Genomic DNA, 12,936 nt, shown 5'->3' with positions numbered 1-12,936 from the left:
TGGACCCAGCTGATGAAAAGATCCAGATTTCCTATGAGACGAGCAAGTGCTGCACAACACCCGGATCAAAGGAGCGGGATAAAACCTACTATATTAGAAGTAAGACCCCAACGTGAACACACGCCGTTTCACTCACCGGTGCTTTCACTGAAATCACTCGGGATTTCTCACATGTATCAAAAAAAATGACGCGCTCTCCCGCTGCATGGCAGCGGCAGCTCACAGTGACGCCTGCGCCCGGCAGAGAGCGGAATAAAGCACCCCCAGAGCTCTGCCGTGCCTTTTTTTTCCTAGGTTAAAACCCCATTCTGTGAAGAACCGGCGGGACAACGGCAGCGACCGATCCCTCAGACGCTCCCGCCCGAGGGGCGCTAATGGCGGCCGCGGCCCCCCACAGCCCGCCGACCAATCACCGCCCCGCCGCGGGGGCACGTGATCCTTGCCTCGGTAGCGATGGCGCCGGAACCGTTTACTTCCGCCTCGGCAGCAATGGCGGACCCTCCGCCCCGCCCGCGTTTCCTCTCCGCCGTCACGTGGCCGGGGCGGGCGCAGCACCCGGAAGTAGCGGCGGGTGCCCCCGCTGGCTGCGGCGGGGCAGGAGGAGGAGCAGGAGTGCGGCCGTCCCGCGTGCCGCCGTCCCCGGGGCCTGCCCAGCCGGTGAGGGCCCGGCAGCGACAGGGGAAGGTGGGGGGGATCCTCGTTGTGGAGACAGGCCCGCCCTTCGCCTCAGGGCCCGGGGCCGGGGGGAGCCTGAGGGGCCGGGGTCGCGGGGGGGGGGAGCGCTGAGGTGCCGGGTGGGCCGTGAGGAGACCGGGGAGTCTGTCAGGCTCCGGGACATCGTTACCCGTGGGCGAGGCTGTGCCTGAGGGCTCGGGGGGCCGTGGGGAGGCGCCGGGCCGGAGGCGGGGAGGGTATCACGACCCCTGAGGTGCTCCGGGCTGGGGGGAACGGGGGGGGGGGGCAAAGCCCAGCGCTGCCCTGCCCTGCCCTGCCCTGGGGGTTCGTCTTCCCGGGGGGGCTCTCAGGGGAAGGGGCCGCCTCAGCCTGTGCGGCGGGGAGGAGAGGCTGGGCTGGGGGTGCTGAGTGGGTTTTGCCCCCTTCTCCCCGCAGAGCTGGGGGAGCCGGCGGTGCCTGGGGAGGGGGGGAAGGAGCAGGGCCTGGGGTCGGTGGGAACAGCGCTGGGGAAAAGGGAAGGTGCCCGCTGCCATGTCCCAATTATCCGTAACTTCTTCCCCATTGCCCGTATTTGGCGTCCCTAAAGCACCCGTAGCCCTGGCGTCTCCCCTGCATCTCCTGGCGTTTGCCTGCAGCCCCCGTCAGCTCTCAGTGCTGGTGTTGCTGATTCAGGTCTCTTGGCCCGTGGGAGTGGGCGCTGGGTGGCCGGCGCAGAGGGAGAGCGGCTGCGCGGTGGCCCCGGCTCACGCAGACACGGCACGGGGGAGAGGAGCGAGTCGCCGCTCGTCTGATCCCCTCTGGCAGGGTTTTCTCTCTAGTGGCAGGATCAAAGACTTTCTAAATAGATAACGAGTGGAAAATGTTACTAGTGTAGCGGGAATAACTTAAAAGGTGAATATTATCAAGTACTCTGAACACATCCATAGGTGATTCTTCCTTCAGAGGAGTTATTTTTAAGAGGTCAGAGTTCTTCAGGTTGTTTAGATTTACTGAAAATGAAACTTGGGTCTTTAGAGGCTTGGTTTTGAGGAGCGTCAGGTTCTTTGTTTGTGATTTGAGTTGCCTTTGCTGGCTGGTTCCTTGTTTCGAGTTGATGGTTCAGCTTTTCAGTGACTGGAAGAGCACATAGTCATTGTTGACAGGAATATTTGTGTGTGCAGATGTAATGCTGTGTTTCTGTGCCAAGGAAAAAAAGTATTTCAGTAACAGGACATCGACTTCAGCAAAAACTTCTATAATCAAAACTGTTTACTGTTGCTTTAAAAGAGGACCAATCCTTAGGAGTGGGGGTCCTTTACAAGAAAGGAACTGGGGGAAATCAGCTCAGGTCCTGGTGACCAGCGGTTTGCTTCCACCAGTGGTAACAGGTGAACTGGGAAGCTCAGAATTTAGGCTTCGATGGGCTCTTAACCCGCTCTGGTGCGAGCCGAGGTACGCTGACAGGACGAGTTCATCTGCACCGTGCCCGTTCCTTACCTGGTCTAATGACAGGCAGCTTTGCGCTCCCAAGTGACGTGCCAGCCCGCCAATTAGCTTAACGGTGCTGAAAGACTGAGGTGGCAGAAAAAGGGAGGTGATCACAGCAGGGCGAGGTTGCCGACCCTTTATGGCAACCAGAATTATTAGCAGAAAGGCTTCCTCTCCTGTGCCTCTGTGTTTGTGCAGCGCCCAGCGTAGCGAGGCCCTGACCATGACTTCTGCTTCTTGGCCCTGCGGTAATGTGATACTCAAAGAGAATGTGGTGTTTTAAGGCATTTGCTGTAATTTATTTCTGCCGTAATTTTGTCACGCCGTCGTTGCTGAATAGCTTTTCGAAAACGAGTTGATGTCTGGTTATGGAAAGGAATTAGTAGTCTGAACTGCTGTTTGCTTTCCCTAATGACCGGCTGTCCCCCTTAGTCCAGTAATGCATCTTTGTGCCTGCTTGCATTGCAGGTTGTTGGAATAGATATTTTTTTTACCCTGCTGTAATTCAGCCTGCTGCCAGACTGTGACAAGGAGCAGAATAGTTGATCAAAGCGCTAAAACGGAGCCATGCAACATTGAAACAATGGCCACGCAGCTGAATTTCCACCTCTGACACCCTCGCTAGACGTGACAGGTGTATCGCCTGCTCCGTGGAAAATGTGTGTTGTCTTGCAATTTAGAAAGTGCTTTCCCTTTTAAAATCCCTGTTTTCTGTACTTGAAAAATAGCAATGAAGACTGAAAGATGAAGAAATTGTAAATAACTGTTAATCCAGCTGTAATCCAATAAGCTAGTTAAACCTGCACACCGGCAGCTTTTCTGCAGGGAGAAATGAATTGGAGTGACTCACAGAACATACCAAGGTCTTATTTTATGAAGAATTAAGAAACAAAACCTGTTCATTTATACTTGGCAAACTATTAAGTAACAAGAGCAAAAGTTGCTTTGTTTTATTATGCTCAGTGCTGTGTGTGAATGCCTGAAAATAATCTCCTGAGGCAGTTGGCTTTCAGGGTAAAGCTATTGAGTCTGCAAGCTTCCAACTGTTTGATGCCATCTGTTGTATAAATGGAAGCTAATGGTCTCTCGCTGCTTTAAAAAAAGTTAAATCTAGAAGTTTGTTTGTTACAAGAAGTGTTTGTTACAAATTAATGGAGTATTGTAAGACACTTCCATTATGTACGCTAGGACATTCTGACTTCAGAGTGAATTAGTGGCATTCCTGTGTGGCCCCAACTCTGAATCAAGTTGTTCTGTATTAATTGGTGTGCTTCGAAGATACCTTTGTTGGTAACTCCTGACAGGAGTCAGCTTCTGTGTGGGTAGAATTGAAACTTCAGGGCTCTTCTGTAAATTAAGCCTCGGATCAGCTGATGTTCCCGCTGCGCTTTGGGACTCCTCCGGGTCAGTTATATTGAGATGGCAGAACGTGGTCTGAATGCTTTGGCAGTAGGTTCATGAAATAATGTACGTCTATTGTCTGAACTGCTGAGTGAATCGTGTGAATATTTATTAGATATAAGTTTGGAGTGCTTTATAAATGAAAAACAAACCGAAAATGTGCTTTAGCTTTATAAGCCACTTAGAGCCTGCAACACAGTTGTCTTTTGCTACAACTGTTACCTGGGAATGCGGTTACAAAAGCGTCATCATTTCATAATTGGGCTGGTACAGTAAGGCAGTCAGGTGACGGCCTCTTGGGAGAATAATTAAATGGTTTGTGATGAAAACTGAGGATAAATAAACCTGGCGTTAGCTGGAGGGAGTACAATCAATGGATAAGAGCAAACTCACCCTGCAAATGCTTTATGTATGCAGCACGGCTTTTGCGTGCTGCCTACGGTAAAGCTGTTGTATTGATTTCTAACTTTGTCTCTCTTTTTTTTTTTTCAGGCTGACCTAAACTGAGTTTTTTTCTAAACATCATGGGAGAGATTAAAGTCTCTCCTGACTATAACTGGTTCAGAAGCACAGTTCCTCTTAAAAAGGTACGTACAACTGTAATCGCCTTGTGGGTGAAATGTCTCCTCTTGCTTTGTAGTGGGGGAGACACAGCTGTTTGGTTAATGCAGAACAGCTGTGGCTGTGCTAGTGACCTGGCTTATCTCCTGAACTGTTGTCCCACGCGTCATATGAGTGCACGAAAGCACGCTCTTAATTTTCACGTGCTTCTCGGAGGTCGCTTCCGCGTGCAGTGGTGGGGAGCAGAGGCTCGCAGTTGTGAGCCGCAGCAGCAGTACCTGGCGTCCTGATGGCAGCCAGGCCTGAGGAGGAGGCTCTGAGGAAACAGCGCGTGCTGGGGACCGTGTGCGTGCCCTCTCACAGAGCCGCCAGAGCCACCTCCGCCATTCCTACCCGTCAGCCTCAGGCTGAAGCGCAGCCTCTGAAGGCAACTTCTCGGCAGTCAGGCTGCACGCAGGGTTCCTGAGAGTGGAAAGATGCCTTAACCATGGTGGAAAAAGCCACATGGTTTCTTCCGCTGCGTGCCCTTTAGATGGCTTCTGCTTAACCACACTGTCCAACCACTTTCTCCTCTCGCTTGGATTTCTCCACTTCCTTTCACTGAACCACAGGAGAGTGTTTGAGGTGTGCAGTGCTCCAGCTTCTGCTCTCTACATGCTGAGCGGCAGAGGGCACGGAGTGCAGTACTAGTACGTAACTCCTGACCTGGACTAGCTCTCACACCTGCCTTTGCCAATGAGGCTTGCCGGGGCTGTGGTTACAGACTAACCTGCAGCAGCAGCCCAGGCTCCTGCCAGAGTGAAGGACTCTGCTGCTCCTGCAAGCACAGTCGCTCATGTAACCATACAAGCTGAGCGGAGTCAGTGACCTGTCTGGCTCAGGAGTGTTTTATAGCTTGTTTTTATGCTGACTTCCAGCTGGTTCAGTTCCCTAATCCGGATGGCTGTGTGGGCTGCAGGAGCCGGGGGATGGTGCTGACAGCAGAGGCAGGAGTAGCATTACCTTTTTCAACAGCAAGTTGGTTGCAGTTGGGCCACTCAAAAGAGACTGTGTCCCCAAACCTAAGGAACAACGCTGAAATGTGCCTAACATTATTTCCACTGAGTGGTGTGTAGCTTTTTCTTCTTTACAGAAGAGCTGTAGGATTTTCCGTTTGGGGTTTCTCATTCATTTTTGCCAGTTTGTGTCTTCAGTAAATAAGAAAAATCCATTGCTGTTGACGATGCGTGCTCTGGCTGTCCAGCTTCTTCCCATTTTTGGCCAGTACCAGATCTGCTGGGTCTATTTGTGCCACGCTGTTGCCTCAGGCAGTGCCTGACTGGGTCAGCAAAACCCGGAGGCAGTATTTCAGCAGAAAGACACGTGGGTGCTCTGAGGCGCTGCTTTATGGGATGCAGTACGGTAAATGAAAGGAGCTGGAGGTTGTGGTTACAACAGAACGCGTGGCTGCTGCTGTGGGGGCAGTGTGATGCTGCAGCTCGCTGCCAGGGGCCACTGCCCTCAGCTGCTGCTGACTACGCAGGATTTCGTAAATGGGGACACGTGTAAACTGAAGCTGCTGGTGACCTGGTGGCCTTCAGCCTAGGGAATACCTGACCCTTGAGTGATGCAGTCTACTCAAAAGTAAATGGGATGCCACGGCGATGAATGTGGGGTATGAAGAAGGTAGAAATAAACTAAGTAGTCGTGGTTTCTGGAGAGAGAAGAAAAAAAAAAGGCACAATTTGAAGACGTAATTAATCTCTGAAGCAGTCTTTAGGGCTACATTTGCTTGCATTATCCCCCCAAAAGTGGGGGTACGTTTGCAAAGCAAAGCACATGCAGTATGGAGGGAGGAATGACTGACCATTACTGCTGGTAAGTACACGCTACTGCTGTCAGATCGACATAAGGAAGCGGAGCCAGAGCTGTTTGTTTGAAAACAGGCTGAGATGTTCCTCCTGCCAGGAGCGGGAAATGCACAGCTCCATCGCCCTTCCTGCTCTCGTCGGCTATAGGAAGCACAGCCCAGAAAATAACATCTTTAAACTAAGTCTTTAGCTTTGCCTGCGAGACTCCATTTGCACACACCACTTGCTGTCTTAGAGAAGTCCTTCCTAAAAGCCTTCAGGAGAGGACAGTCTGGCTCTGCTAACCTCAAGGGGGAAGTTCTGCCACGAAACACGCTGCTGTCCGCCTGTGCGGCGCTTAGCCTTGTTCAGGAGCTGGAGTTAAACTATCCGGTATGTGGCTAGAAATGGAATAGAATTGTCTAAACCCATTGATTCATCGTCTGGGCTTGAGGAGAGAAACATTATCTCTCAGCCTCAGTTCCCTTCACGTGAAATAACTTTGGTTTTCTGATTTCAAGGAACGTGCTTCACCTTTGGAAATATTCCTAAAGGTAAACTTTGTAGTAGCCACCAACAGCCACCCTGAAGGGATCCGACGTTACTGATGGAATAACAGCGGAGAATGGCAAGGCCAGGAGCTCTTGAGCTGGGTGCAAAGGGTTGATTGGGGGGGGGAGGGCTGGGAGGGCTTTTGTACACGGTTTGTTTTTTTAAATGGTCTGGAAGCTCTGGTATGCAATCTTTCTTTTTTTTTTTTTTTGTAAAGACTTTACAAAACAACGGTATCATGTGGTCTCCCACATGCTCCCAGAGCCTGAAATACTGGCTTTATTACAGGCAGATTTGTTAGTCAAGCAAATCTGATTTGTGATATGCTGTTCTCTGATTCCTGGAGAAGCTTAACGGCAGTGATGGAAAAGCAAATTGTGCTTGTATATTACCGTTCAAAAAGCTACAAAATCTTGATACAAAGGAGATGCTGTGCAACACAGGCTTTCCCCAGAGGTTTGTGCTTGTTGATCTGGTATGAGCTGCACGCTTTTGCTGGGTTGTGGAGGGTTGAAAGTGCATCCTAAATATGCACAACAGTTTGCTGGTAGAACAGGCCCTGGAAAAACAAGTCAGGCTCCAGCACTGCTAGAAAAGACCTTTATCTAATTGCTGTACCTTTAAAGATATGAGTTGTGCTAGGACTTCTGCCCCGAGACGGGCACTGTATGAGAAACTGCTCATTAAGGAGAGCAGCTCACGTGTGAATAATCCGTTTCAGCCAGCCGCGTGTCGTAGGCACTCCAGATGCTCCCGAGATGCTGCCAGATGATGGAAGCGTTTTTCTTTCCAGGTCAGCTTTGCAGTGCTGCTTTGGGAGTTGTGTGTGTCTCTGTTTCTGGCAGCGGGCTGGAACTGTTTCAGATCAATAATTTGTGGTGTTAGCAGCTTAATTCAGTAGGCTTGCGTGTATCCAGACCGGTAACATCTTTTGTCCAGTGAATGCAAACGTAGGTGGTCATTTAAAAAGCTGCCTCCTGGGGCAGCACTGGCTCTTCCAGCCTACAGCCGTTGCTCTTGTACCTTGAACTGACCTCCTGGGTTTCTCCTGGGCCATCGCACGGTGGCTCCTTTCCCAAGCATATTTTTCTGCACGTGGAGTATTGCATAAACCTGATCTTGCTGTTCGCGACATTTATTTCTGTATAAATTTTCAGATCGAGAGGTACCATCATTCTGACTCAGGCCCTCCGAGTTGAAATCCAGAGCAAAGCATTGCAAACTTTAGCTAACAGCACCTCCCCAGACAGGAAGAGAGATGTTTTTTCCTGGGTGTAATTTCTGAAGTGCAGTCTGTCACTGTAAAACCACTATCATTCGCTGCTTTCAGCACTTGGGCTGTTCTCCAGTTGTCTGCGGAAGGATGAGCTCCCGTACGACACCGTGTATCGCGCTGCTGCTGACTCGGCGCAGCATTCGTTATCCAGCTTACGTCAGGACGCGCGAGGCGTTTGGTCTGATAGTGCATGGCCGCAGTTCTGTTTCCAGCAGTATTCACACAAAGATTGTAATTCCAGTTAATAAACAGCCTTAGAGAAGAAAGCTATTGTGAAGAACAGTAAAAGATGGCCTTGTTCAAAGGGGTCTTGAGTGTTATATTTACTAGATGATGGAAATTTTGTAGAAGCAATCGTGGAAGCTGGCTGAAGAACCTCATTTGTCTTGTGTGTTTCTTCTCTCCCCCGTGCCTGTCTTTTTCCAGATAATAGTAGACGATGACGACAGTAAAGTCTGGTCACTGTATGACGCAGGACCTAGGAGCATCCGGTGCCCGCTCATATTTCTCCCCCCTGTAAGCGGAACTGCAGATGTGTTTTTCCAGCAAATTTTGGCGCTGACTGGATGGGGCTACAGAGTTATCGCTGTGAGTGTTCTCAGTCCTGGGTCAAAGTTAGCGTACTTGCGCTTGTTGCTCTAATCAGAGGATGGAGCTTCTTAGTGTTGACTAAGGAGAATCCACAAAAAACTGATTCTGAGTTGTACTCCAGAGTACGTAGCGTGCAGATCCAGGCTGAAATCTGCTGTATGTTTATGGCAGCGTTTACCCAAAGCCTTGTGCATGCACGTCATTAACGTCTCGGTCTGTTTTCTCCCTTGTGTGCCCTGGACACCAGCCATCTTTGCCTCCAGCTGGATCTTTGTTAGCCACGAGGCAAGCGTAGGGGCTAGTTCAGGGTGTCGATGGTGGATAACCTGGTTCTTAGCCTGCATAGCTGCAAATGCTAAGTCACTCCTTAGAATCCCAACAGCACGCTCTTTTGTGGCTTCTCGGCTCCTGAGCTGAACCGAAACGGTTGATTTGCACAGTGATATTCCTGCTAAACAGTATGGCTGTGGGAGGACTGCTGTATCTCTTGCAGCAGTTAATGATTCCTGTACCTGCCAAATTTACCTGCTACAAAATTGCTGAAGAATCATTCCAGCCTCTCCTCCCGCTGCTTACAGAATGAAGCAATGCTGCACTTTCCCCAACAAACTTGCTCTGCGGTACTGGCAGTTGTGTATTTTTGTGCAAGCGAGGGGGAGGTGGTCACGCTCTCTGGCTGTAGGGACCTTGCCGAGGAGCCTGATGAGACAGGAGAGGCCCGTCACCATCTTGAAACCTTTGGTGGGAGAATTGGTAGGGCTTGCAAGCGGGCAGCTGACAGGGACTGATCAGAGACCGGCTTTTTCTAACTTCATCTTCTTTTAGTTGCAGTATCCGGTGTACTGGGATCACCTCGAGTTCTGCGACGGATTCAGAAAACTGTTAGACCACCTTCAGCTGGATAAAGTGAGTGCTCAGAGATGGGGAAACGGAGGTATAGTTGCGGTAAAAACCTAATGGTTGAAAGAGTCTTATCTAAGAGCAAGCATATAAAATAGGACACAGAAACGTAGCCTATAAATAAAGAGGCTGTGTTGCAATTTTGCTTTTGAAACAAGTTTATTTTGGAAGGTGAATACCCTTGATAATTGTCATACTTGGCCTAAATCCAACTGCTGTTCTAGGCCTATTAAAGTGGGTTGGTTAACTAGTTTTTCATCAGATCCTGTGGAAGTTATCCTTCCTAACTCATGGTACAGAGTACCACAATAAAGTATCTTGGATTGGAATAGCTAGTGAAGACAAAGTAAAATGTTCGCTTTTTTCTTAACCTTCATGAGCAAACAGAAATTTGAACTGGGATCTGGAACGCTTCCTTTTTTCAGTATTTATCACATTCATATCACACATAAACCAGAGACTGAGTAGAAAAGTTTGATTCTTTTAAAAAACGGGTTGTGAGGACAGGGTAAAACTTAAATGACTTATTTTTGTAATGAACTGTTGTGCTTACAAGTCACTTATTTCACAGGCGTAACATGATCTGGGTTTTGTTTTTTTTTTTTTTCTTGAATTAGGTTCACCTTTTTGGAGCTTCTCTGGGAGGCTTTCTGGCTCAAAAATTTGCTGAATACACACACAAATCTCCCAGAGTTCAATCTCTCATCCTGTGTAATTCCTTTAGTGACACTTCTATCTTCAATCAGACATGGACAGCAAACAGGTAAGGAAGACTGAGACAAGCGATCAGATGTGTAGCATTTTTTTTGCGATGAAATGTCACGCTGATCTGGTTGGACATGTGTCTAACCTGCTTCCACCTGGGCGAGGGAGGTGCGGGGTGGAATGCTTGGGACTGTTAAAGCCACGCCACAAGGAAAATGGAAATTTTCGCAATTGGGAGCATGGAATTGGACAGACAAGTCGTCCTGTCATCCTCTGTGGACGTGCCGTCAGATTTAAGAACTCTGCCTGTTTTCTAGCAAAGCTGTTTAAGAGTCAGAAGAGTGCTATTCCCCATGTTTAAAATGCACTTTTGCAGTGCAAGACTAACAGCTTCCCAGACCATTTCAAGCACCTAGCTGCGAGGTTTTCCATCTCTGTGCTCCTGAAGCTGCTTCAGGATTTCATTTGAAGTTAAAGCACAAAGTCCAGGCAAGGAAAGGGCGCGCTTACAACAAAGCATCTTAACGTTGGAGTCCCGGGTGCTTGAAGGTTGTCACTTCTTGTTTCTGTTTTAGCTTTTGGCTGATGCCTGCTTTTATGCTGAAAAAAATTGTCCTTGGGAATTTTGCATCTGGTCCTCTAGATCCTGAAATGGCGGATGGGATTGATTTCATGGTGGACAGGGTAGGTAGCTGCGTACTCCCGTGGTTGTGATGCCAATCTCTGCAGATTTATTAGCGGGAGGTTGGGGTGTTTCTGCTGCTTTCTTCATTTACTTACCCAGAAGGGAGGGTTAAGGAACAGAACCTTAGGAGGTGTTGACTGTCCCAGCAATGTAACTGGTGCTGTGACCGCCTGCCTGACAGTCCTGTTTGTTTATGTAGATCAGAGGAGAAGTAGCGAAGAAACTGAGGTGGGAGAGGAGAAAGTGCAGGGGTACATCTGTAGGCTGTGCTCTGGAGGCGGGAGCAACTAGCGGCACGTGTTTTAAGCATTTGTCTCACGCAGAGAGATACTAAGTTGGAACTGTAACCTTCGTCTGAAGTGCAGTCACGTTTCCCTTTAAAACTAACCTCTCTTTGGCTGTACTGTTAATATTGCATTAACTTCCTGCAGTGAAATATCTTGTTAATCAGTGTTTCTCTCTACTGGAAAGCTGGAGAGTCTGGGCCAGAGCGAGCTCGCTTCGAGACTTACCCTCAACTGCCAGAACTCCTATGTGGAACCTCATAAAATCCGAGACATCCCTGTAACCATTATGGATGTAAGTTAATCTCCGCCTAATCCTTTTTGTTTTTTTTAAAGACTGTTTCCTGCCCTTGGCAGGTGGGGCCCGGATATTCTGTTAGCAACTTAATAAATATTTGCAGCGTCTAACTTCATCTTTACATAAGCCTCCTACTGACTGGGCGACACCGTGACTCTTCTGTGTCAAATTACGAATGGGATATTCTGTGCAATAAGACAGACATATGTTTACGTATCACAGCGTCGGCTTCCTGGCTGTCAGTGCCTCACGTGTCTGCTTGTTTTCTGTTTCTTTAACATTCTTCCACAGAGAAGCTGAGAATCGCTTCTAGGAGCGACATGTATCCAGTCTGATTTAATAAGCAAAATCTGATTAGATTTAGAACTAACTGCTGTGACTTGTTCACGTAGGTGTTTGACCAAAGCGCACTTTCGACTGAAGCAAAAGAAGAAATGTATAAGCTTTATCCCAATGCCAGAAGAGCTCATCTCAAAACAGGAGGCAACTTCCCGTATCTCTGCAGGAGTGCTGAGGTCAACCTATACATTCAAGTGAGTCTCTGCATTCCAGCTGAAACGGCGCTGGGGGCTCCTTTTCTTTGCTCGCTCTCCTTTCTTAACCCGCCTGAGCTCTCTTGGCTCCGGCTCCCGGATCACTGACACAGAAAGGCAGGGCTGGGAGCAGCCGCGTTCGTGGAGGGCTGGATTTGGGGGTCTGTCTGCTGCCTGTTTCCTCTGTCCTCTCTCTGAACTCTTGTACTCCAGAGCCATGATTTCATCCTCACAAAAATTACTCAGAAGGAATGTTTCTCTTTTACCAAACCCTTATGCTTCTACACCCGTTTCAGTGTTGTTCTCCGTCTCCGACAGATCCATTTGCTGCAGTTCCACGGTACCCGTTACGCAGCCATCGATCCCTCCATGGTCAGCGCAGAAGAGCTGGAAGTCCAGAAGATCAGTCTTCACGCCAGCAACGAGCAAGAAGAGCAGTAGGTTTTGGAGCCCTGGTGAAAACGAGGAATCGGTTTGGCGGTCTTCCTGCGTACAATCAACAGTTCCCACTCTGCCTTTTTCCTTGCGTTAGCCGATTATCACTGTGCGATTCCAGCAGGATCACTAGGCAGTGAGCTACCCGCGGACAGCAACCTCCAGCAGTGTCATGGGATAGGTCAGTTTAATTTTTAGTCTTTGAATTCAAGGAAGCATCTTGAAGACTAGAGTTTTAAAAACAAAGACATTTTTGCTACCAAAGTCTTCACTATCATGTTCTTAAGCAGAACTATATTTCTTTTTATATTTTTCACTCAGCTGTATATATTGCCACAGATCATGTACTTATAAGCTGACATATATTTTTGTTGAATATTTGGTTTAAAAGATGTTTAAGTGCCAATGTTGCCACCACTTATTTGCTTTGTATGTTGTGTTGTAAGTTAGTTTGTTTCTATTGGAAATAAAGCGTTTGAATTTTTAACTTTCTTGCTGTTTAAAAACGGTTTTCAATAAAACTTCAATTTCAGCAAGCGTCTCTCGTTTTGCCTGCAAGAGAACAGCGGTGTAGCGTACCGCAGTCCTGCTCTGCCTCTACAGGCACCTCTGAAATTAATTTTTAGATGAATTAATTTCTAGAAATTCAGAAAACCAGCACCTTCTTGAATTCACCTCAAGCTTTAATGATAAGGTTGCACTGTTTAGCTCTAAGTAAGAATTATGTAGTAGTTTTTTAATGAA

General features: G+C 48.4%; 1 protein-coding gene across 4 annotated transcripts; it reads left to right on the top strand.

The window, feature by feature from the left end:
- The first annotated feature begins 505 nt into the window (after window positions 1-505).
- On the top strand, window positions 506-12,724 carry SPG21 (SPG21 abhydrolase domain containing, maspardin). Of its 4 annotated transcripts, none has more exons than XM_087743133.1 (9): window positions 506-657; window positions 4,036-4,130; window positions 8,188-8,349; window positions 9,178-9,258; window positions 9,870-10,015; window positions 10,533-10,641; window positions 11,114-11,221; window positions 11,617-11,757; window positions 12,076-12,724. In XM_087743133.1, exons 2-9 carry the CDS (start codon window positions 4,068-4,070, stop codon window positions 12,196-12,198), a joined length of 933 nt encoding a protein of 310 aa, XP_087599259.1. In that variant the 5' UTR covers window positions 506-657; window positions 4,036-4,067; the 3' UTR covers window positions 12,199-12,724. The 4 variants fall into 4 exon arrangements, with proteins under 4 accessions (XP_087599259.1, XP_087599261.1, XP_087599263.1 ...); XM_087743134.1 differs by having other exon boundaries at window positions 531-684; XM_087743135.1 differs by lacking the exon at window positions 8,188-8,349.
- The last annotated feature ends 212 nt before the right edge of the window (window positions 12,725-12,936 follow it).

Source organism: Nipponia nippon, unplaced genomic scaffold (assembly GCF_047370975.1).
Source record: "Nipponia nippon isolate SJK-2023a ecotype South Korea unplaced genomic scaffold, ASM4737097v1 scaffold_9, whole genome shotgun sequence".
Classification (NCBI taxonomy): domain Eukaryota; kingdom Metazoa; phylum Chordata; class Aves; order Pelecaniformes; family Threskiornithidae; genus Nipponia; species Nipponia nippon.
Note: the sequence above shows the minus strand (reverse complement) of the source record. Positions and strands in the feature narration are given on the sequence as shown.

Excerpts from the sequence above, each read along its gene's own strand:
- SPG21 (XM_087743133.1), top strand. The coding sequence starts at position 4,068 with ATGGGAGAGATTAAAGTCTCTCCTGACTATAACTGGTTCAGAAGCACA. Across the intron at positions 10,016-10,532 it reads CAGACATGGACAGCAAACAG|CTTTTGGCTGATGCCTGCTT; the intron begins GTAAGGAAGACT and ends TTTCTGTTTTAG. Across the intron at positions 11,222-11,616 it reads TCCCTGTAACCATTATGGAT|GTGTTTGACCAAAGCGCACT; the intron begins GTAAGTTAATCT and ends TTGTTCACGTAG.